The 21,023-nt window shown below is 51.1% G+C and overlaps 1 protein-coding gene and 1 long non-coding RNA gene across 2 annotated transcripts in view; one reads left to right on the top strand and one right to left on the bottom strand.

The window, feature by feature from the left end:
* Nucleotides 1-21,023, bottom strand: part of DNTT (DNA nucleotidylexotransferase) — a 46,073-nt gene that overhangs the window by 3,653 nt on the left and 21,397 nt on the right. Inside the window, 9 exon segments of the mRNA XM_027775265.1 lie at nucleotides 192-275; nucleotides 4,043-4,288; nucleotides 9,134-9,242; nucleotides 10,311-10,443; nucleotides 14,334-14,457; nucleotides 15,757-15,828; nucleotides 17,085-17,255; nucleotides 18,695-18,823; nucleotides 20,892-21,023. The exon segment at nucleotides 20,892-21,023 is cut by the window's right edge and continues 4 nt beyond it. Coding sequence (XP_027631066.1) covers nucleotides 192-275; nucleotides 4,043-4,288; nucleotides 9,134-9,242; nucleotides 10,311-10,443; nucleotides 14,334-14,457; nucleotides 15,757-15,828; nucleotides 17,085-17,255; nucleotides 18,695-18,823; nucleotides 20,892-21,023 — 1,200 coding nt within the window.
* Nucleotides 774-16,102, top strand: LOC114009457 (uncharacterized). The gene is made up of 3 exons (XR_003550864.1): nucleotides 774-912; nucleotides 13,727-13,888; nucleotides 15,362-16,102. It is a non-coding gene; the product is annotated as an uncharacterized LOC114009457 (long non-coding RNA).

Raw genomic sequence — 21,023 nt, 5'->3', positions numbered from 1 at the left:
TTGAGTCAGGAGCCCCTGGCCAGGGGGGACCACAGGCCTATGGGGAGCTTTCCAGCTGCTCTCTGCTGCCATCTACGGAGCAGGCGCGGACGGCAAAGGAAATGCCTGGATGCTGGGATGTGTTCAGGGAAAGTGCCCGGGGCAGCCCTGGGATGAGGCTCCTCTAGCCCGTTTCTGGGGGGCTGCTGTACCTTGGTCTTGTCGTACAGAGCGTGGTTATCCAGCATCATCTTCCGCTCGTGCGTGGCATAGCGCCGCAGGTCTCTCTCGAACTGCTGGACAAGAGGGAATTGACACAAATGACTGAGGGCCCAGAGTGTCTTCAGCGTTCGGTCCTAAAGATCTCCAGGTCCCTCTGGTGAGAATCGACCTCCACCAAACGCCCTGGACGTGACCGTCCCCCCGGGCGAAGCTCACTGCTGACAGAGCGCCCGCTCCCACAGGCCTGCAGCCTGTGCACTCCGTGGGAACAGGCACTGGTTTGCTTTGTCCCCAACCCTGTCCCTGTCAGGCAGTGCCTGGCATGTAGAGAATGCCCGCGAGAGTCTGTGGGGTAAGCACACGGAGTGAGAGCATTGTCCAGAACACACGGCCCAGAGTAAACGCTGGGTAGATGATGAGAGAGGACGAAGAGTCAGAAGGCCATGCCAGACGGAATTCTGTGCCTACCTGGCTGTGTGTCAGTTGACAAGTCACTAACCTCTCTGCATTCTGATTGGCCAGGCAAAACAATGGGGAAAGGGAAGGTTGGGGCCCCTCTGGCTTCAGTGTACCCTCAGCCCCAGAGCCTGGGAATCCACCCTCAGAGTTTCCTGCCCAGAACAGCAACTGGCCCCATCTGGAGCGGGCTCTGACGTTGCAAGAAGCAAACCCTGAAGCCCAGAGGAGGAAAGGAGCAGCTTGGAAAAGGAGGTCAATGCCCAACATTGTCACTGAGGCTGGTTTTCCTGGGAGAGGCAAGGGATCTAAAACCGGTGTCCTTGGGATTAGGGAGAAAGCCTGGGGAGGTGGTGCCCTCTAGTGGCAGGGATCTGTTTCCTATTATAGAATGCTTGCTGGGCTGAGTGAGAAAACTCCTTCATAAAGGGGTGGAGGGGGGCTGAGCTGGCGTGGTGGTTAAGGGCACTGGACGCCCACATGGCTGCCAGCAGTTCAAGTCCCGGACCTGAAGGCTTACTTTGTCACCTTCTCTCTCTCTCTTCCCTCTCTGATCAAATAAAAAAAAATAAAGTTAAATAATTATTTAAAAAATAAATAAGTGGGTGTAGAGAGAGAGCTATAGAGAAATGGGGTGAAGTAGACTCTGACTGGGGTAGCTGCACTCCAGCCCTGGGCCACTCCCCCCTCACTTAGCTGCCAGTGGGGGCTCTGGCTGTGCTGAGGCAGCTAGAGAGGCCAGGCCGGGGCCAGGGTGAGGGCAGGAGGGAGCAAAGGGGGGCAGTGGAGGCTGCCCTTGGCTCCTCAGGTCTGCTTGGACTCCCACATGGTTGACTGCGGTTCAAGTCCCAGACCCAAAGACTTGAAACTCACACCGAGCGTGTGTGCTCGTGTGCCCAAAATCCCAAGAGGAGAATGGACGAGAAGGGATTGTGGTGTAGCCATCGGCCCTGAGGGGTGACTTCTTGCTTTCTCTCTCTCTGTCTCTCGGGTGAGCTCACACACCCTATAGCAAAAATCTAAGGGGAAAAAAAGAAAAGAAAAGAAACGTGATCTGGAGAAAACAGGTTTCTTTCAATGTTTGACTAATGAACTTTATACCTGGTCCAGAAATCAGGTCATACGTGGATGGCTTTAGAAACTTGATGTGTTCTTTTTTTTTTTTTTTTAGGACAATTAAAAATTTGTCCTAATGTCATCGAAGCAAAAATCATGCTAAATCATTCTGCTTTCCTTTACAATTGTCCAACGCAAAAAAACTCAAACAAAAAACAAAACCATTTGTAGAAAAAAATGGGTTTGTACATGGAATGAAACAATATAAATTGGAAACTTACAGATAAGGGCTAGCTCTATCGCCCATCTTTTAAAGCCGATGTGCTCTCGTGGAGTGGTTCTGCTCAGAAAACCTTTAGGCCGGGACGATCACTAGGAAACTGTGACTCAGAAGTAAATTAATACCCCAGGCTAAGGTGAGACCATAGGTAACATTTCCCAAGACCTGACACCTTTGAGGAAAAGGAGCCATGGCATTTCGACAAGGCCAATCCTAGTCACCACCAATATACCTCCTGGAGACACAGCTCCAGACTGGAGCTGCTGCAGGAGGCAAAACGCACCAGCCCTGGCGGCCGTGTGAGTGGAGGGCAGAGACACTTGCACAAGAAGCCGCCATTGCTGAGCCTTCCCCGTCTAAACACACACGTCTTATCGAATCCAGGCAGCTCTGTTAGCCCTGGTACCGATCAGGCAGCTGGGGCTCCCAGAGCTTAAATTATTCATTTAACGTCTCCAGCTAAGGTGTGGTGGAGCCTTGCTGAGTGATGCCTGAGTGCTTAGAGAAGACACGAGAACATGCTGAAAACATGTCTGTCTTAAAAACAGAATAGGTGGCCAGCAGGTGGCGTGGTAGTTGAGGTGCTGGGCTCCCACATGGCTGACCACGGTTTGAGTCCCGGATCTGGCGGCTTGCTTTCTCACGTTCTCTTTCTCTCTTTCTGGTCAAATAAATAAAATAAAATAAAATAAAATAAAATAAAATAAAATAAAAATCTCTTTCTAAAAAAATAGGCAGCCAGCAGGTGGCGTGGTGGTTAAGGTGCTGGACTCCCATATGGCCGACCATGGTGGACCCAGCAACTTGAAACTCATGCCAGGCATGTGTGCATGCATGCCCAAGAGGAGAGTGGAGGCGAAGGGAATGTGCTATGGCTATCCCCGCTGTGGGGGGCGGTGATCTCTCACTTGCCCTCTCTCTGTCTCTCTCTGACAAGCACACATGCCCTATGGTGAAAACAAAAACAAAAAGATGGCAAAGGACGACATTACCACCGATTTCTACTACGTTTGCCCTCACACGGCCAAGGGCTTATTTTTGGAACCCTCCCCTTTGTCAACAGACTGTTGTTTCCCAAAGAATTATGTCTACCAGTAGAGCGCATTATCTACATTGTTTCATTAGTTTGTTTTTTTTTTTTCCATTTTGTATGAATGAAAGATGCATTTCATTGCCGATCAACATTTTCAATTAGGGTAAGAAATCCCAGTGCTAAGACCCTGCGCTGACATAATTCCAGCCCAAAGCAAAGACACCTGACACGAACTTCGATTATGTTGTGTCATTCTCTCGTATAGAATGTCATTCTTTCGTATAGAACGAAGGGTTCGCTTCATTCAAGGCAGTAGCCAGCTTCTTGGGGAGGCAGGAGGAAGAGTGTGGGTGCTCGGTTTGCACAGTGGTTGGAGCGCGTGCTCACGGGACTGGGCAACGGCATCCTCTCCTGGGGCAGGGCTGGCAGCTGCGTTTTATCCCCTGCTGAATCCTGGCGGGGTCCTAAGGTTCAAAGAGCATCTTAATCTCTGCAACCCAGAGGCAGGAAGGTCACTGCCTTTGTTTCTTGATAGGAAAACCGAGCCCTCTAGGACATGGGCGCCCCTGCGCTGGGACGAGGCAGAGCAGGGGCCTGTAGCCCGTCTGAGCCCTGTCTGTGCTCTTCACCACCTTGCTAGCTCCTGTACTTTACGGTTCTCACACTGAGCTAAGTTAGAATCCCCCGGAGGGTGTTTGAAACGCGAATTGCTGGGCTCCACCCCCGGAGCTGCAGAGGCGGTAGGTCTGGGGTGGGACAGAGAATGCACATGTCTGACCTGTTCCTAGGTAAGGCTGCTGCTGCTCTGAGGGTGACAGGTGGGCAATCAGTGCTCTAAATTAATCTGTCTCACTGGCCCACGTGCAGGACAGTGCCCCACCAAGAGGTCTCTTGGCACTGCCCCTCCCGCCACCCCACGCCCACTGCCATGTCTCGCTGGACTCCTGGAGACCTGTGTGTGTCTTGGGGAAAGCTGAGGAACGGGACGCTGTCACACTCGTCCATGTGGCGCTTACCCGAGAGCCGGTCCACCCCAGCAGCGCGAAGGCGTGTCGCTCGTAGGGGCACATGACCAGGTCCACACGGATGGCCTTCCAGCTCTTCCCTTCCTGTTGGCTGGGCTTGTCACCGTCCACTCTCTGGTGGTGCAATTTTAAAATCAGGAAGCATTTTGGAAAATGATCCAAGGCATCCACCTTCCTGCTGGGCGTCTTGAGCTTTTCAAACGTTGACTCCACGAGGTCGTAGTACAATAGCAAGCCCTGGAAGAGGCAGGAAGGTCAGGAAGGGTCCCGCGGAGAGTGGCTGGGTCGTGTTGGGCTCTTACTGAGACTTCGCAGATGGGGCCGAACATGGCTGTGTGTCCTTGACTACGAGGCCACCTGGCCACCCTAGGACAGGAAGCCGATCCTGTGGCTGTATCACCCTCCTTCTGCACAAGGGGAACTCAGAGGCTAAGCCAGAGCCGCACAGGCAACCTGCAAGGACATCCCTCCACCCCTGAGTCACAGCCAGCGCTCAGTGCTGATCCTCGCCCCTTAAAAACCAACCAGCCACAAACAGAATCCATGCTGCTATGAGTCAGGGTCCCTTTATGTTACACCACACCCGAGTTTAACTGCGCGAAGAGCTGCGACTGGAGGCTGGGCCCCATGGGGGCAGGCCGGCTGGGCCTTTCCAGGAGTACTTGAGATGCTCTTTCTCTCAAGGTACTATTACTCTGCCTGCCGTGGAGACCGTGGGGTGGAATTGTGTCCTGTGGGCCCGGAGGTGGGCGCTCAGCAGTGCGGTGCTGCTTAAGCCATGCTGGATCGCATGGGAGGTGGCGGGCTTGGTTCCCAGCAGTCCCCAGGTGCAGGCTCACCATCAGGACCAGGTGGGAAGGCGGGAGTGTGGACTGGGGCGGATCAGGGCACGAGACCCTGCCGAGGGTGTTTGTCTCTCTCTGACTCTCACTGTCATGAACAGAAATCAACTTGACACCAAGTGATGGCAGCTCGGTGTAATCCCGCCCACTTACAGAGCTCACACGTGGTTCTAAGAGGCCACACGCGCTGCCACCCCCCAGTTCATCCGCTCTGTGGGAGTTTCTCACTGCACAGGGCAGATGCGGGGACGGAGGCAGAAACATGCCACTAACTGCGACCTCAGAGCGCAACTGGACGCGCACAGCCATGCAGTGCTGTGGTAATAGCTGCCGGTGTTACTTGTTAGCACGGACCTGTTCTTCAGGCCCGGCGTGCTCAGATTTCACCACAGGTGCTTCTGGAAGGTTCAATAAGGCACAAGGTTTCCCTGCAAGTCCACTGGGAGGTGTTGTTTCCGTCTGAAATGATACTTTCGCTGATCTCAGAAGAGGGCCCTTCCAGCCTCGCACCCTGGCATTAGGAACAGCAAACTCCTTTTGAAGGAGATGGGGAGAGCCCTGACAGCAGGAAGCGCTCTGGGGAGCTGGCCAGTGTTGCCGCAAGGGACCGCTCACAGCCAGCTCAGAGACGCACAACTCTGCTTTTTAACAAAACTTGCCGAAATGAGTATAGTATTGCAGACTTTCGTGTGATTTTTTATTTATTTATTTTTTTGGAGAGGTTTTTGCTATAGGGCACGTGCGCTTGCCAGACAGACAGAGAGAGACAAAGAGACAGAAAACGAGAAATCACCCCTCCAGGGCGGGGGGTGGGGGAATGGCCACGCCGCAATCCCTTCTCCTCCATTCTCCTCTCGGGATCTTGGGCATGCATGCACACGTGCCTGGCGTGAGTTTAAGCCACCGGGTCTGGGACTTGAACCCCGGTCGACTACATGGGAGTCCAGAGACATAGCCATTATGCTAACTGCTGGTCTCCCGTGTGAATTTCTATAGTGTGCAATTTGTACTATATATATTTTTTTTTGGAGAGATTTTCACTGTAGGGCGCGTGCGCTCGCCAGATAGACAGAGAGAGACATAGAGACAGAAAGCGAGAAATCACCTCCCAGGGGGGATGGTCACGCCGCAATCCCTTCTCCTCCATTCTCCTCTTGGGATCTTGGGCACGCACGCACACGCGCCCAGCGTGAGTTTTAAGCCACCGGGTCCGGGACACGAACCACGGTCGACTACGTGGGAGTCCAGCGACATAGCCATTACGCTAACTGCTGGTTCCCTATAGTGTGCAATTTGAAAAGCAAGCTGTTAAAATACTATGGATTTTCACATGAAAGCCAAATTTGTAATGACGGCCCCCTCCTTTGCAAATCCACAACACGGGCTGGTTCTGCGGTGATCACGGGAAACCGGGCCCCGCGGCCACTGCCTGGCCAGGCCCTGTGGGGCCGCGCCTCTCTCCGTCCCGGCCTCCCTCTCTCACACACACGTACACGTGCTGGATAAAAGGGGAACAAGGAGTTTTTTTAATTAAGAGGAAAACACCCACAGAGCCGACTTCCTAGAAGCAAGCTGTGTTTGGGCCATTGCCAGGTAGTGGGGACACTGGCTGGTGACAGAGAAACAAGAGCTTGGTTGGGGCTTGTCTAGACTTTTTCAAGGCACTTGGGAGGTGTTTTTTCCTACTGGAAACTGAGATGCTGACCAAGAAGGAGGCATATTTCCCGTGGTGTCATCCCTCTCCAGGGGACAGAGCAGCCAGACAGAGGTGGAGAAGGTGGGGGGGGCGGTTCCACCTGCTGCATGTGAGGCCCCCACCAGGACCCTTCTGCCCTCTGCTTAAGTTCCAGAAGACTCCGGGTCTCCTCCTCACGCTCAGTCTATTTCTCCCAGGATTCCGCTCTTCGCTCCTGAAAGACTGCCAGTACTTTCCCTGAGCAGTTCATGAGCAGGAGGTGCCCACCAGAACAGGCAGGGTCTGAACCCAGGAGCTCTGACCAGACCAGTCACGCAGCCTCCCCTCTGCTTGAACTCAGAGGCCAGGGAGAACTCAGGCTAGTGGGGTCCTTGGGGCTGGTGGTCCTCGCCCATGGGCTGTATTTCCCAGCCCCATTTCTCCCCTTTCTCCTGCCCTTGACCAAGAGATTTTCTGCAAGGATGATAGTTACAGACGTCCGATGGCGACTCGGTCTGACACCCGCTGATGGGTCACTGTGTCCACAGGTGTTTTACACACTGGGTGTGCACACACGCCGTCGCGTGAGCATGCACGTGGGTGTGCCTGCGTGGTGTAGAGTCTCTGCAATCTGGAAAGTGCAGTTTGGGTAGGACTGGGCAGGGATGGCAGTGAGGCAGAGGTGAGGTTAGGTGTGAAGACCAGGTGCTGATTAACGGCAGAGGTGCGGGCAGGCAGGCCTGGGGCTGCTGAGTCATAGCTCGGCCTGGGCCTCCGAGGGCCCCCCAGCTCCTCCTGCGGTCAGTCTTTGTCAGCAAGGGAAGGTCTCCTGACCTGGCCCAGCGCTTGGTTTCCAGGCAGAACTCAAGAAGCAGCTATGCGTGAGACAGTGACGCAGCTGCCGTTTCTTAGGTGTTCGCCACTTCCTCGCCAGGTACAGTGCTGAGTACTTGGGTTCTCTCAGGGAATCTTCCCCACTAATGAATGACAGAGCCTTCTTATTTCTGTTTTACAGATGAGGAAAGTGGAGTTTAGAAAGATTCATTAACACAGCCAAGGTCATATAGCCAGTAAGTGGCAGGGCTGTGTTTTAAAAATTCCCAGTCTGGGCCAGCTAGGTGGCATGGTAATTAAGGCAGCTGGATCCCACATGGCCAACTACAAAGTTCGAGTCCCGAACTTGGCAACCTGAAAGACATGCCGAGCCCATGGGTGTGTGTGCCCAAAATTCCATAAGGAGAATGGAGGAGAAAGGATCATAGTGTGGCTATACCCCTTGGGGTTGCTTTCTCTCTCTCTGTCTCTCTCTCTCTCTCTGTCTCTCTCTGGTGAGCCCACGTGCCTTATAGCAAAATTTTAAAAATAAATGAAGAAATAAAATCCCCAATCTAAAACCCATGTACTTAACACTGGCCTCCATGGTGGAGTTCGCATTTAAAATGCCCATCTCTGCTTGGGGACTGCTGGCATGGCTGCCTTGAAACTGAGGGAAGCCCAGTGGAAGGAGGCTCCCGTCGTCCCCGCGTCAATCCCAGTCTTGGACAGTCACAGCGTGAGGAGGGTGGTGCCTGTAGCCATGGTCAGACAGGACACCCGTTCCGGGCCCCAGGGTGGGAGCAGCAGCCGGCTGGTCTTCTCCTGGCTTGACCGCTGACCATCCTGTGCCCATGCTGAGAGGCACAGGAGCATTGGGTGGCCTCACAGGTGACTCTGGGCCGGGTTCCAAGGTGGGCTCTGCACCTCCAGTGCTGTGGCTCTGGGACTGTGCGTCTCTAACTTACTTTCTGTCTGAGGTCCAGTCTTGGGCGTATCAGCCCACTCCCAACAGAGGCTAACCACTCAGGAAGGACGAAGCCGTGCCAGAGAATCCCCAGCCCCCGCCGCTCAGCTCACCTGGCACACGGGTCCCCTGGGTAGGGCCTCCGGTCTCTCTGGGATGTGGGGCTCTTGCTATTCAGTCAGGGAGTCAGGGCCCTGCAGGTGGCTCTGGCTGCAGGGTTAGTGCAGTTTAGCTGCGCCCCCTGGGCTACAGGCTGGCCTGTCAGTGAGAGGGGCTTCGGGGCCATGACCTCTGCCGGATCCAGCTGGCCCTCTTTAGTTTCCTTCTTCCGTCTCAGCACAGGTCAAGATGGTGATCGACTAGCACAGAGTTCGAGCATTACTGGTGCCTCTCCGACTGCTGTCACCCCAGCCCTCATGGTGACAGCATGATACCCTCCCGGGCTTGCGGCGTTCTGGCTCACACTTCCCAGGCCCTCCCCGCACATGTTCTTGGTTTTGTTTGGGTGCTTTGATGCCTCCACAGCTATACACAGACGGGCAGCCGCCCTGGCTCTTCCATGGAGTAAGTGTGAGTAAACGGAACACGTATTCCTGATACGTGCTCTAGGCGCTAAAGCAGCCGGCCTCCCTTCAGGTAGGGTGGCCTTGCGTAAGCTGCTGCAGGTGACCGCGAGCCAGTTAGGTGGTCTTTGCACACTTACGAGGTAAATAATGCACAAAATGCAACAGTGTTAATAACATGCTTGAGTGTGCAAACATATGTATTTTTATCTTTCCTCTTACCTTCTTTTCCCATAAGTTTAGCACTTTTTGTAAAAGTTCTTCTTCTTTTTCTTCAGTTGATCCGGGGCTGGTAATTAGAAAATCCACATCATGCCCCGTCTTCTTGCCTCTAATTGGAAAAACAGCAGAAAGTGGAACTCAATGACATCGTTAGCCCTCGGTTTTAAGAAATCCCCTTTGCTTCTCTCTCCTAGGCTGAAGGTTTTGAAACATAGCCCGCTAATGATACTTTTTATCCTCAGTTGTACAATTCTATTTCTCACCAAATAAATTCGGGACATGGTAAAAAGTCACATATTGTATTCACATGATTATGTATGTGTGGGCAAAATGTAACAAAGATTATTTCTTCCACACACACGTATCTGCATGCATACACCCACACCTGCACACACACACACACACGCGTGTGCACGAAGACGAGATGACAGCAGATGACGCGAGAGCTGTATCCACGTGGTCCGCGATAGCGCTCTTGGAATTATGCCACAGATAGAGAGCATTTCCTTAAATTCGCTCTTCTCCCACTTCCTTCCCTTTTTGTCAGAATAGCAAACAGCCAACAGGTAAGAAGGCCAGAAGGAGAGGTGAGGGGGGAAGGAAACCCTTTCCGAAAGGAGACCTTCGCGGCCAACAACTGCACACATCTCCGTAAAGAGCTGTTCGTTCGTTGGCTCAGCCGAGATGTCTGTAGCACCCACTTCGTGCCAGGCATCACGCACTGGCCTCACTGAGAACCGAGTTCTAAACCGAGTGGGGAAAGCACATGCAGAAACACACTACTGTAACGCAAGTGCTTGGCAGATGGAGGGGGAGCAATGAAGAGGTCCCTTCACTTAGCATGGAGCAGGAGGGAGTCAAGGAAGGCTTTCTGGAGGAGATGGCATCTCCTCTGAGTCTTAAAGGACGAGAAGTCAGCCAGGAGGCAGTCTGAGGAACAGCAGTCCAAGCAGAAAAGCCCAACTGAGCGGGATCACGGAGGCCAGAAACAGCGCCCATGTGCAAGAATACCCGTCATCCGGGCTGCTGAACGAAGCTGGAGGGGTCGGAGACGAGGCCGCAGCGAGGCTGGGACCAGCGCGGGATCGGCAAAGGCCTTTTGTGCCATTGCAGAAGCCGCTCCATGACAGGGAGCCCCGGAGGTGTGAGCAGGACAGGCCCGGCGGCTGTCACTTACCTCCGGAACCCTCCTGTGATGGTGACGAGGGCATCTGGAAGAAATGCCCCGACGGCCTCTTTAACCAGCACGCCGACCGCCTCTGCTTCCGCCCTGGTCACACAGCTGGCGAGATCTTCATAGTACAGGAACCCTGAGAGGCCATCGGCAGGCCAGCGGAGAGGAGCACGTGTGAGGCAAGCAGCCCTCGGGGAGGGGATCTGCCCCGGTGCAGAGCCGGCACCGCCAGTCACCACCAGACTGCTTCCACAGAGACAGGCTAATCCGAGCAGCTCATCTGGCTGTGAATTTTACATAATGATGGCTCTTTGCTTTCTGACTGAGAACCTAACAATTTCCTAAGAAGACAATATTTCATAGTCCTCTGGAATCGAAACCATTCAAATATGATTTTTTACACACACACACAAAAGAAGCCTTTTTGACCAATGAGCAATATTTTATTTAAAAAGGTAATGTGTGTCAGAACCAGCAGTTAGCGTAATGACTATGTTGCTGGACTCCCATGTAGTCGACCGTGGTTCAAGTCCCGGACCCGGTGGCTTAAAACTCACGCCGGGCGCGTGTGCATGCGCACCCAAGATCCCAAGAGGAGAATGGAGGATCCTGAGAGGATTCCAAGATCCTGAGAGAAGAAGGGATTGCGGCATGGCCATCCCCCCTGGGGGGTGATTTCTCACTTTCTTTTTGTCTCTCTCTGTCTCTGTCTCTCCTGCAAGTGCATACGCCCAGTAGCAAAAAAAGAAAAAGTTCTGTCTCTCTGTCTCTGTCTCTCCTGCAAGGGCATACGCCCGGTAGCAAGAAAAGAAAAACAAAAACAAAAACTCTCAAGAAAAGAATAAAAAGTAAAAAAATAAAAAGCAATGCTTATTAGACCCTAATACAGAAATCACCGTCATGACAGCATTCAACATACAACTCACTCGGTAACCAGAGACCTCCTGTGACTGAGGAGGGATGTGCATGAATCGGGGGGCATGATTAGTAACTGTTTCTTTAAGAACACGTGCAGACATCAGGACTGAGTGTGGACATGCTAGGATAACGTGTGGACACCCACGAAGCACTGTGCCTGGCTTTCCTTTTGGTATGGTAGGGCAGTTAACTTATTACAAGACGCAGACCAGGCTGCCTGATGTTAAATATATACTGCTACATTTCAGAAATGGACTTTCAAGGAAACGGGCGTGGAAGGCTCAAACCTAAGGGAACTGCGAGAATAAGAACAAGTGAAACCGAGGGAGGTCTTTCACCTAGCCCGCAAATCCCGCTTACGTGTTCAGTTAGCTCGCGCTTGGCGGCGGTGGGGCCACTGACAATCGCACTCACTGTGCTGCTCCTCCAAGGGGTGCACGTAACCATGCTCTTCTGCTACAGGTGTGATGGGAGAGCATTCCTTGATTGCCACATAAAACTAACAGCACTAGGTAACCAGCAGTTAGCGTAATGGTTATGTCGCTGGACTCCCACGTAGTCGACCGCAGTTCGCGTCCCGGACCTGGTGGCTTAAAACTCACGCGGGGTGTGTGTGCGTGCGTGCCCAAGATCCCAAGAGGAGAATGGAGGAGAAGGGATTGCGGCGTGACCATCCCCCGTGGGGGGTGATTTCTCGCTTTCTGTCTCTCTGTCTCTCTCTGTCTGTCTGGCGAGCACACACGCCCTATAGCGAAAACCTCTCCAAAAAAAAAAAAAAACTAACAGCACTCAACAGTCAGATGGCAGTCCCTGAAGGACTCAATGAACAATAGCCACTTCATGTATTGGGTTGGAAGACCTCAGTAGGAAGAGGGAAAATCTACTTTACAAAGCTCCTTAGACTCTGAGAACACTCGTCATTTGCGCACGTGTGCCCACAATCCTGAGGGGAGGACGGAGGAAAGGGGTTTGGGTGGTTGCTCACTTTCTCTCTCTGTCTCTCTCCAACAAGTGCACACACACCCATGACGAAAATCTAAAAGAAATAGCATACTTTCAGGATCCCACAATAAAGAGTCATAGTTTTACCTCCTAAATAGTTTGAGTTGAATAGAGCATCTCCTCATCTATTGGATTGTCAGAAAAGTCATGACAATGTATTTTTCCTATGTTTTTCTACACGAAAATGCGTCATGACCCAACTTATAGCATTTCCGCAGTGCGAGTATCCTCCTCAAAAAGCATACTTTCTCTTCTTCCTTCCTCTTCCTACTCCTCCTCTTCTTCTTCTTTTTCTTTAGGTTTTTGCCATGTGTTTGCTGGAGAGAGAGAGAGAGAGAGACAGTGAGAGGGAAGTGAGAAATCGTCCCCAAGGGGGGATGGCCATGCCACAATTCCTTCTCTTCCTGGGATGGTGGGTATACACACACCCAGCATGATTTTCAAGCCACCAGGACCTGGACTTGAACTATCGTCGGCCATGTGGGAGTCCAGTGACATAACCACTACAACATCTGCTGGCCCCGTAGACTTTCATTTCCTATGTGGCACTGAATGAAGATTATTACCAATTTTGCAGAGACCGGCATCTACACAAGGTGAGTAGGGGTCTTCTGCAGCATCACCGAGGGGGCCCACAATATTTTGTTTCCTATACTGCTGCTGTTTTATTGTCGTATTGATGCTGTTTGTTTGGTTGGTTGGTTATATCTTAAATAAAAGATAGTCGTTTACTTTCTTTTCTCTTTCTGGTCTCCTCTGATTAAAGATTTGCTTACTTTCATGGGTCAGCAGGTGGCGTGGAGGTTCAGGGACTAGATCCTACATGGCTGACTACATTTTGAATCCTGGACCCGATGGCTTGAAAATCATGCTGGGCATGATTGCATGCGTGCCCAAAATCCCAGGGGAAGAGTGGAGGAGAAGGGATTACAGTGTGGCCATCCACCCTGGAGGTTGATTTCTCACTTTTGCTCTCACTGTCTGTCTGTCTGTCTGTCTGTCTCTCACAAGTGCAGGCACCCTATGGCAAAATCCAAAAGAAAAAAAAAAAATTCTTACTTTCCGCCCAGCCTCAGTAGCCAGGCAGTAGTGCAAGTTTCTGCGGTGCTGAAAGCCGTGTCGGAGATAGGGATTTGGTTGTGGGGTCAGCTCGTGCAGGTCAATGTGCACGGGCCCGTGTCCTGGCTGGCCAAAGGCTAGGGGTGAAGTGGATTATGGCATGAGATCCTGTTGAGGCGTCTGCTCTCCCTCTCTCATGAAAGAAAGAGACTTAAAAAAGGATCTTATTTTCACATTCCTAAAAATGTTGATGACTTCATCACTCTCTGTAACTCTGGGAGCCATATTACGGGGACTATGGCTGTGCGTCCTTTTCAATCACGATTATATTGAATTCCTACTGAATGTTAAAAGGAAATATTTAAAACACATATAATAATTTTGACCCTGTATTGGCATTTATTTATTTATTTATTTATTTATTTATTTATTTATACCAGAGCCCTCCATAAATGAAAGTCACCAAGTTAGTCATCTCTGAGCAGCCCAGCCTGGCTTTAAGTGGCGATGCTAGTTCTCAGACTGCAGTCTGCCCTGTGTCGAGATTTCACTGTTTCCCGTCTGTTTTCCTCGTTCATTCGTTCCTACAGCATTTGCTCCAGGTAATGACTCTGTTGTTTTCCCTCCCCCATCCACTGTGTTGACTGGTCCTTCCATCCTTGAGTCCTCACCCACATCTCCTACCCATGGGGACAGCCAAGACCCAAGTGTCTAGACGAGTGTGTGAGAACCAGATCGGCAGTACGTTGGTCTGAGGCTCGATAAAGGAGCATCGAGAGCCTCCTGTGCCGGACACAGTGCTGCGGGTTGTGCCTGCGTCATCTGGTCTGTTCCCCAGTTCGTATTTTAATAGATCGGGTAGCGAAGGCTCAAAGACTTACCCAACTTGCCCAAGATCACACGGCTAAATGCTAGAGCCCAGATATGGAGCCAAGCTTCAACAGACAGCAAGCAAGTGCCCCGGCTCACCCAGGAAGCTGAAGTACAGCCACCGTCGAGCTCTGCTTAGCCCCGCACAGCAACACAGCTCTAGCAGAGGCGGCTTACCTGCTTGCTGCATTCGTGTCAAGTGCAGGCTCTTGTCCGACCTTACTCTACTCAGAGTTCGAAAGCCCATCCTGAACCATTTCTCAGACGTCTTCAACCCCACTCCAAACACAGAAGTGAAGAGCTGAGAAGGGGAAGGGCATGTCGTTAGTCCCTAGAACAATCAATGTGACAACGAAGTGGGACTTAACGGCTCAGGCAAGGAAGGAAGATCGGAAGCAAACCTGTGACCCGGTTTCTCCTGATCATAAGCAGATCTGTGATGGTTGGAGGCGATTTGTTTCTAGTGAGTCCTGTGGTGACACGCGGTATTATGAAATGAGACAGAAGTCAGGCAGAGTCTGGCATCTGTGTAGGGCTCACAGTCAAATCGAGGGTCCCCAGTGTTCTGTGTGTGGTGGGGCACCCCCGCTGGGCTCTTCCCAGTGCTCTGTGTGTGATGGGGCACCCCCGCTGGGCTCTCCCCAGTGCTCCCCGTGTGTGATGGGGCACCCCTGCTGGGCTCTCCCCAGTGCTCTGTGTGTGATGGGGCACCCCTGCTGGGCACTCCCCTTTGCCGAGTCCCCTCTATCATACCCTGCCCTGCACATCTACACTCACATTTTAAAGAAGGACGTCTGTGTGGGTTACGTCAATGCCCCCTCCCAGGCAGAGCCCAGCCTACAGAGCCCAGCCTGAACCCCACTCTCTCTACACTTGAAGCCTGGGCTCCTACTCAGAGCCACACTTCAGGCGTGTGTTTCCCCGAAAGGACTGTGGACGCTCCTTCTCCCTGTGCCTCAGGCAGGGACCACCGGGAGGTGACAAACTGCTCCCAAGTGGATGAGGATACAACGGGGATACAGTCTTGCTCTTTCAGAGAAAGTCTGTCTGGACTCCATGATCCTCACATCCCTATATTTGTACCTTTGAGGAAAAAATGGTAATTTGTATATTACCATAAATAAGCTAGAACACTTAGATTTATTTAGGGATTTATTTCCCAAACCGCTGCTGCGGACTGACTTGCGTTTCCTCCACATGTGTAGGAAATTAAAGCCCTGATCTCCAGCGTGACGGCTGGAGACGGTGCCTTTGGGAGGAAGCAAGGTTTGGATGAGCTAATAAGGACAGAGCCCTCGAAGCGCCATTATAAGAGGCCCTGGAAAACTTTCTCACTCCCCTTTTTGCACCATGGAAGGATATAACAAGAAGGCAGCCACCTGCAAGCTAGAGAGAGAGCCCTCGCAGCAGCAGACCGCACCTGCACCTGGACCTAGAATGCTCAGCATCCGGAACCGTGAGAGGGTCATCCCTGCTCTTTAAAGCATGCAGCCTGTGGTATTTCATTACAGCGGTCCGAGCAGACGAATACAACCACCCGGAATTAACAGTGAGATTAACCGAAGAAACACTCGCCATTAATGTATGTAAAGGCACCTACTTTGAAGGATTTATAGCGCTCATCATTCAGTACAGCATTCACTTCAGAACTCTCTCCATCTTCAATAATCTCCTATACGAAAGGTCGGTGAACAATTCAGATTAGTGGTGGTGGACAATCCCAGTCTGAGAAGCTCAGCTCACAGACCTCCTAACCTGACTTCTCATGAAACACATATCCATTGTGCAGGGTGTTCTCTCGGATGATCTGGAGGGAACAAGACACTTCCCTGTAACCCTGAAAACCCTGACCCAGCATGTACCCAAGAGCCTTACAGTCCTCAGGGACAAGGGAATGATTGGCGGCCAGATCTGTGGAACCCCAAGCCCAAATACGCATCATTGATGATCACACGTACAAATTGTTGTGATTTTTTTTTCTAGTATTTTTGTTTTTGTTATTGAATGTGTGCACTTGGCAGAGACAGAGAGAAAAAGAGAGAAAGAAAATGCCCAGGGGAATGGCCATGCCACAGTCCCTCCTCTTCCATTGTGTTCCCGAGATTTTGGGGCATGCTTGCCCCAAATCATACACCCAGGATGATTTTCAAGCACCAGGTCCAGGACACAAACCACACAGTTGGCCATGTGGGGTCCGGCCACCTTAGCCTCCACACCACCTGCTGACCCCTGATCATTTTCTTTTCAGTCAATATGAACTTGCTGAAATAAGATGACTTTTCAATTGAGCAGGTTAATTTTGAGCTCACTTACAAGTCAACCCACATTCAAGTTCTTGGGATGCCTCGGTCAGAGCCACCCTCCTCTAAGTAGAAGTGGGATTATCCCTTGTATAATACAACTCACACTCGGCTATATGAAACTTAGTACCAGAGGACCCACTTGCCTTGCTGGGGAGCCCTTAAACATCATTAAATAAGTAAACACCAGCCCTGGATCTCTCCCCGGGACACACAGGCAGAGACCAGAATCAGCACTGTCCCCGAGGTGATGAATCTGAGCAGGACTGAGGTCCCCGACAGGCTGTGTTTGAAGTCAGACTGTCCCCCTGCTGCTGAGGTTTTAGGCCACCTGACAAATAATGGAAGGGGAGAGTTCTTTTTCCATTAGCTGGCCCCCATGTAGCTACAGCTGTGATTACACTGGAATATTATTAATACAGGTGTGTGTAGAACTCTGTAACATATATAACTGTATGTCAGGATAGGTATATATACATACGTGCACAGGCACACACACACACACACAGATACAAATAAGAAAAACTAAGTTACAAACTCTCCTCCACCACTGATAAATACACACCCTCCCACCCCGCTTCTCTCGTCCTGCCTGTCAGGAGGTGGGACAACCCCATGTCACCCTTACCTCTATGACACATTTCACCTTGTCTCCCAGGCAGGGAAGTCCTTCCGTGTCCCTCATACTGGTGATGGTGAAAGGCAGAGATCTCAGGACAGAAGCTGCTCTCAGGAATATCACAGAGGAGTCTTCGTTTTCTCTAAACTCGTAATTTTCAGCCAGCGTCTCAAAGGCATCCTGAAGAATAAAGCCAGATAAGCGAAGGTGTTTCCAAGTCCCTGAGCCCATGGCTAGCCCCAGCCCCTGCTCTCCCATGAATACTGGAATGCTGCCTGGAAAGGCAGAGATCTCAGGACAGAAGCTGCTCTCAGGAATATCACAGAGGAGTCTTCGTTTTCTCTAAACTCGTAATTTTCAGCCAGCGTCTCGAAGGCATCCTGAAGAATAAAGCCAGATAAGTGAAGGTCTGTTTCCAAGCCCCTGAGCCCACAGCTAGCCCCAGCCCCTGCTCTCCCGTGAATACTGGAATGCTGCCTGACATTCCTTGGAGGTCAGGTTGGTGGGTCCTGGACCTTGGCACCCCTCCCTGTGGGACTGAGAAGAGTCGAGGTGAAAAGACAGGCCCCAGAGTACAGTGCAGGGCAGCTTGGAGTTCTCTGCCTTAAGATACTCAAGGGTGTTTTAACCAAAAACATGATGTGCTCAAGGGTTGACCTGGCATGGTCTTTCTGGCTTGGCTTGCTGTCTTTTCCTCTAGTCTGTGGCCAGGCTGGCCCTAATCACTGGGCGTCCTGCCTCTTAGCCTGTGTATGAAACGCAGACTGCAGTTAACACAGGGCTGTTGAATGAATAAGTGTGATCACAGGTCACAGGTACCTAAGGCTAGGACTGCTCGAGGGAGGGCATGTTTACATTTCTAGCAGAAGAGCTGGCCTGGCACACCATACTCTTCACGCCCTGCAGATGTGGGCCGCGAGCCTACAATGAGAATCTGCATGTGGTGGATGATCGCACGTTTCCCAGCCAGCCAGTGAGGGTCGGCGAGTGGACGAGCAGCTGTGGGCTTGGGAGGGACATCTGAAACACAGTTACCACGTTTCAGGGTCGGAGGGGCTTCAGAAATGATCTGGATCATTTCTTAGGGGACGGATGAGGAATCCAAGGCTCAGAGAGAGGAACTGACTTGCCCCAGCTTGTTGGAGAGAGAGGCTGGCACCCAGGCCTGCTCAGCCTTTCGGTTCCCCACCAAGGCTGTGGCCCCACGACTGCTGTAGTTTGCCCTTACTAGGGTTTGGACTAAGTACGTATTTGGCTTTTTAGAATATTTGACTTTAACAAGTGTTGTGCCTATTACTGACAACTCTCAATAAATAGTATTCCACCATCTTTAAAGAGTATAATCCACTTGTATTTGCCTATTTCTAGGCAAAAAGGAGACCCATTCTTGATAAAAAGAGCCAAAGAGCAGGCTGGGGCATAAATGGGTGTGAGAAAATGTTTTCAGGGTGCATGGCTCGTGTGCATGCAAATTGTTTGTTTTTCATATGCCAGGGCTGGGACCTGAACAGTCAGCCACAGTGGGATCCTACTCCCTCCCGACAGTGCTTAACCACTGCACTAAGCGTGAGGCCAGTCAGCTCTTCATTTGCTCTGGGTGTTGTTGCAAGGCCCCTTACCGTGAATACGCGGTTGCAGTTGTTTAAAGTGGTTCTTCTCTGGCATGCGTACTGGGAGATCTTTTGTACAGCAAGGGCAGGAGTCTTCTGAGGCCCTGGACTGGGGCTGGTTGAATGGTCACTTTTCACCTAAACAGACATAAGCACCTTCTTCATCTTTTTTTGTTTGTTTTGCCACAGGGCACGTGCATTTATCAGAGAGAAGGAGAGAGGGCAAGTGACAAATCCCCCCCCTGGGTTGATGACCACACCACAATCTCTTCTCCTCTTTGAGATTTTAGGCATGCACACATATCTGACATGATGTCCAAGTCGCTGGGTCTGGGACTGAAACCGCAGCCGACCATGTGGGAATCCAGTTCCTTCATGACCACGCCAGCTGCTGGCCCACCTAAGTAACCATTTTAATATCAGTTAATAGTGTATACACACACACGCACACACACATATACACACACATGTGTTGTCCCTGGGAGGATGATAAAATTACTGGAGACTTAAATATTTTGTTATATACGTCTCCAATATTTGAATTTGCTATCATTAGCATGTTTTTTAAGTTTATTTATTTATTTCTTCCATAAATGAGAGAGACAGAGAGAAAGCACCCCCCCGCAGGGTTTGATATCCCAAGCCCTCCAGCCTCAGCCAGTCCTGTCATGGCGTACATGGTCAGCATACCAGGGAGGGCTCCGGGCACAAACCTGGAACTGCGGAAGGCCGCATATTAGATCTCACACATGAGCAACTGTTCGTCCATTTTGTACCCTTCCCCTAACATGGCTGTCTGCTTCTGTAACCCGCTTGCTCTTCCCGTGAGAAAATAGCTGTGCTAGCCGTACAGAAAACCATATCCAGGACACCATCCTGCACCTGCTACTGTCTTTGCTAACTAGCCCAGAACCCTTTTGTTTAGCAATGGAACTGCTTGCATGGCAGCCCCAGTCCCCTCAGGAATAATTAACCTGCTTGATTCAGCTTCTATGCTTGCATAGAACCCCCTGATAACTGACCCCCTATGCAAAGACTACTCAGACTTCAGTCGGGGCTGCAGTTCTGACTCTCGGTGCCCGAGCCTCAGGCTGTAGTCACTGGCCAGCTACTGAGGACTCCCTCTCACCTTAACCTTGCTTTGGTAGTGGTTCATTCGTCGGCACTCTACAACAGAACCTCGCCTGGAGGCCAGCTGATAGTACTGCATTTTACCACGGCACCAGTGTCGGTCCCCAAAGAGTATTATGTTTGAAATAGGAAAACAAAAACATGAAAAAGAACCATTAATTAAATATTGTTTTCCTTTCCTTTGGGCTTACCTAGTTATGGCCGAAGACTGTCCAAGGGTTCTAGCACTATGGGTCAAAGACTTGGAATTGAGACCCTAACTTCCTTTTCTCCTTCCCTCAATGATTACAGTAGGAAAAAGCAAGCAAACAAACTAGGAACCCTCTAAGTGTTTGGGCTGTAAGAACATTAAGGGTTAACTCTTTTAAATATTCGTTTATGAACGTGTTCATAAAAATAGCTACCATTTATTCACTGCCTACTCCGTCAGGAACTGTGTAAAGTGCTTTATATGATCAAGGAGGTCTTAAAATTTTGCAGAAAAAAAAAATCTAATGAAAAAACTGCATGGGGACCAGCAGTTAGTGTAATGGCTATGTCACTGAACTCCCATGTAGTCGACCACGGTTCGAGTCCCGGACCTGGTGGATTACACTCACGCTGGGCGTGTGTGCGTGCATGCCCAAGATCCCGAGAGGAGAATGGAGGAGAAGGGATTGTGGCATGGCCATCCTCCCAGGGGTGATTTCTCGCTTTTTGCCTCTCTGTCTCTCTCTGTATTTCTGGCGAGTGCATACACCCCATAGCAAAAACCTCTCCAAAAAAAAAAATCTGCACAGATTTCAAAAAACTTTTGCACCAAAATAAACTGATACTTTAATTTTATTTCCATGAACGTTTCAAAGTCCCCTCAGATGTCATTGCAATCTTCACGTCCATCCTATGAGTTAGGCATTGCTGTTCTCTCATGCTGCAGGGGAGAAAACTGAAGCTCAGATGAGTCACGTGACTGGCCTGAGTTTGCGGGGAAGCGAGCAGAGAGACTCCGGGGTTTAACCCCCGCCAGCCCGACTCCAAAGCCCACGTCCTCGGCCATCAAGCAAAAGGCCATGGCCATCCCCGCTTTGCCACTTACGAGCAGCTGGTGTTTTCCTGTGGCCTCCACCGGCTTCCCTGCTCTCATGCATTCCACCAGCCAGGAGACGTCCAGCAGCTCTGGCTGTGAGCTGGCTTTTACTTTCTGCACCTGCAGCCACTCCCGCACGTC

The sequence above is a fragment of the Tupaia chinensis genome, unplaced genomic scaffold, assembly GCF_000334495.1.
Source record: "Tupaia chinensis unplaced genomic scaffold, TupChi_1.0 Scaffold000539_1, whole genome shotgun sequence".
NCBI lineage: Eukaryota > Metazoa > Chordata > Mammalia > Scandentia > Tupaiidae > Tupaia > Tupaia belangeri.
This window is presented reverse-complemented; position numbering and strand designations above follow the sequence as displayed.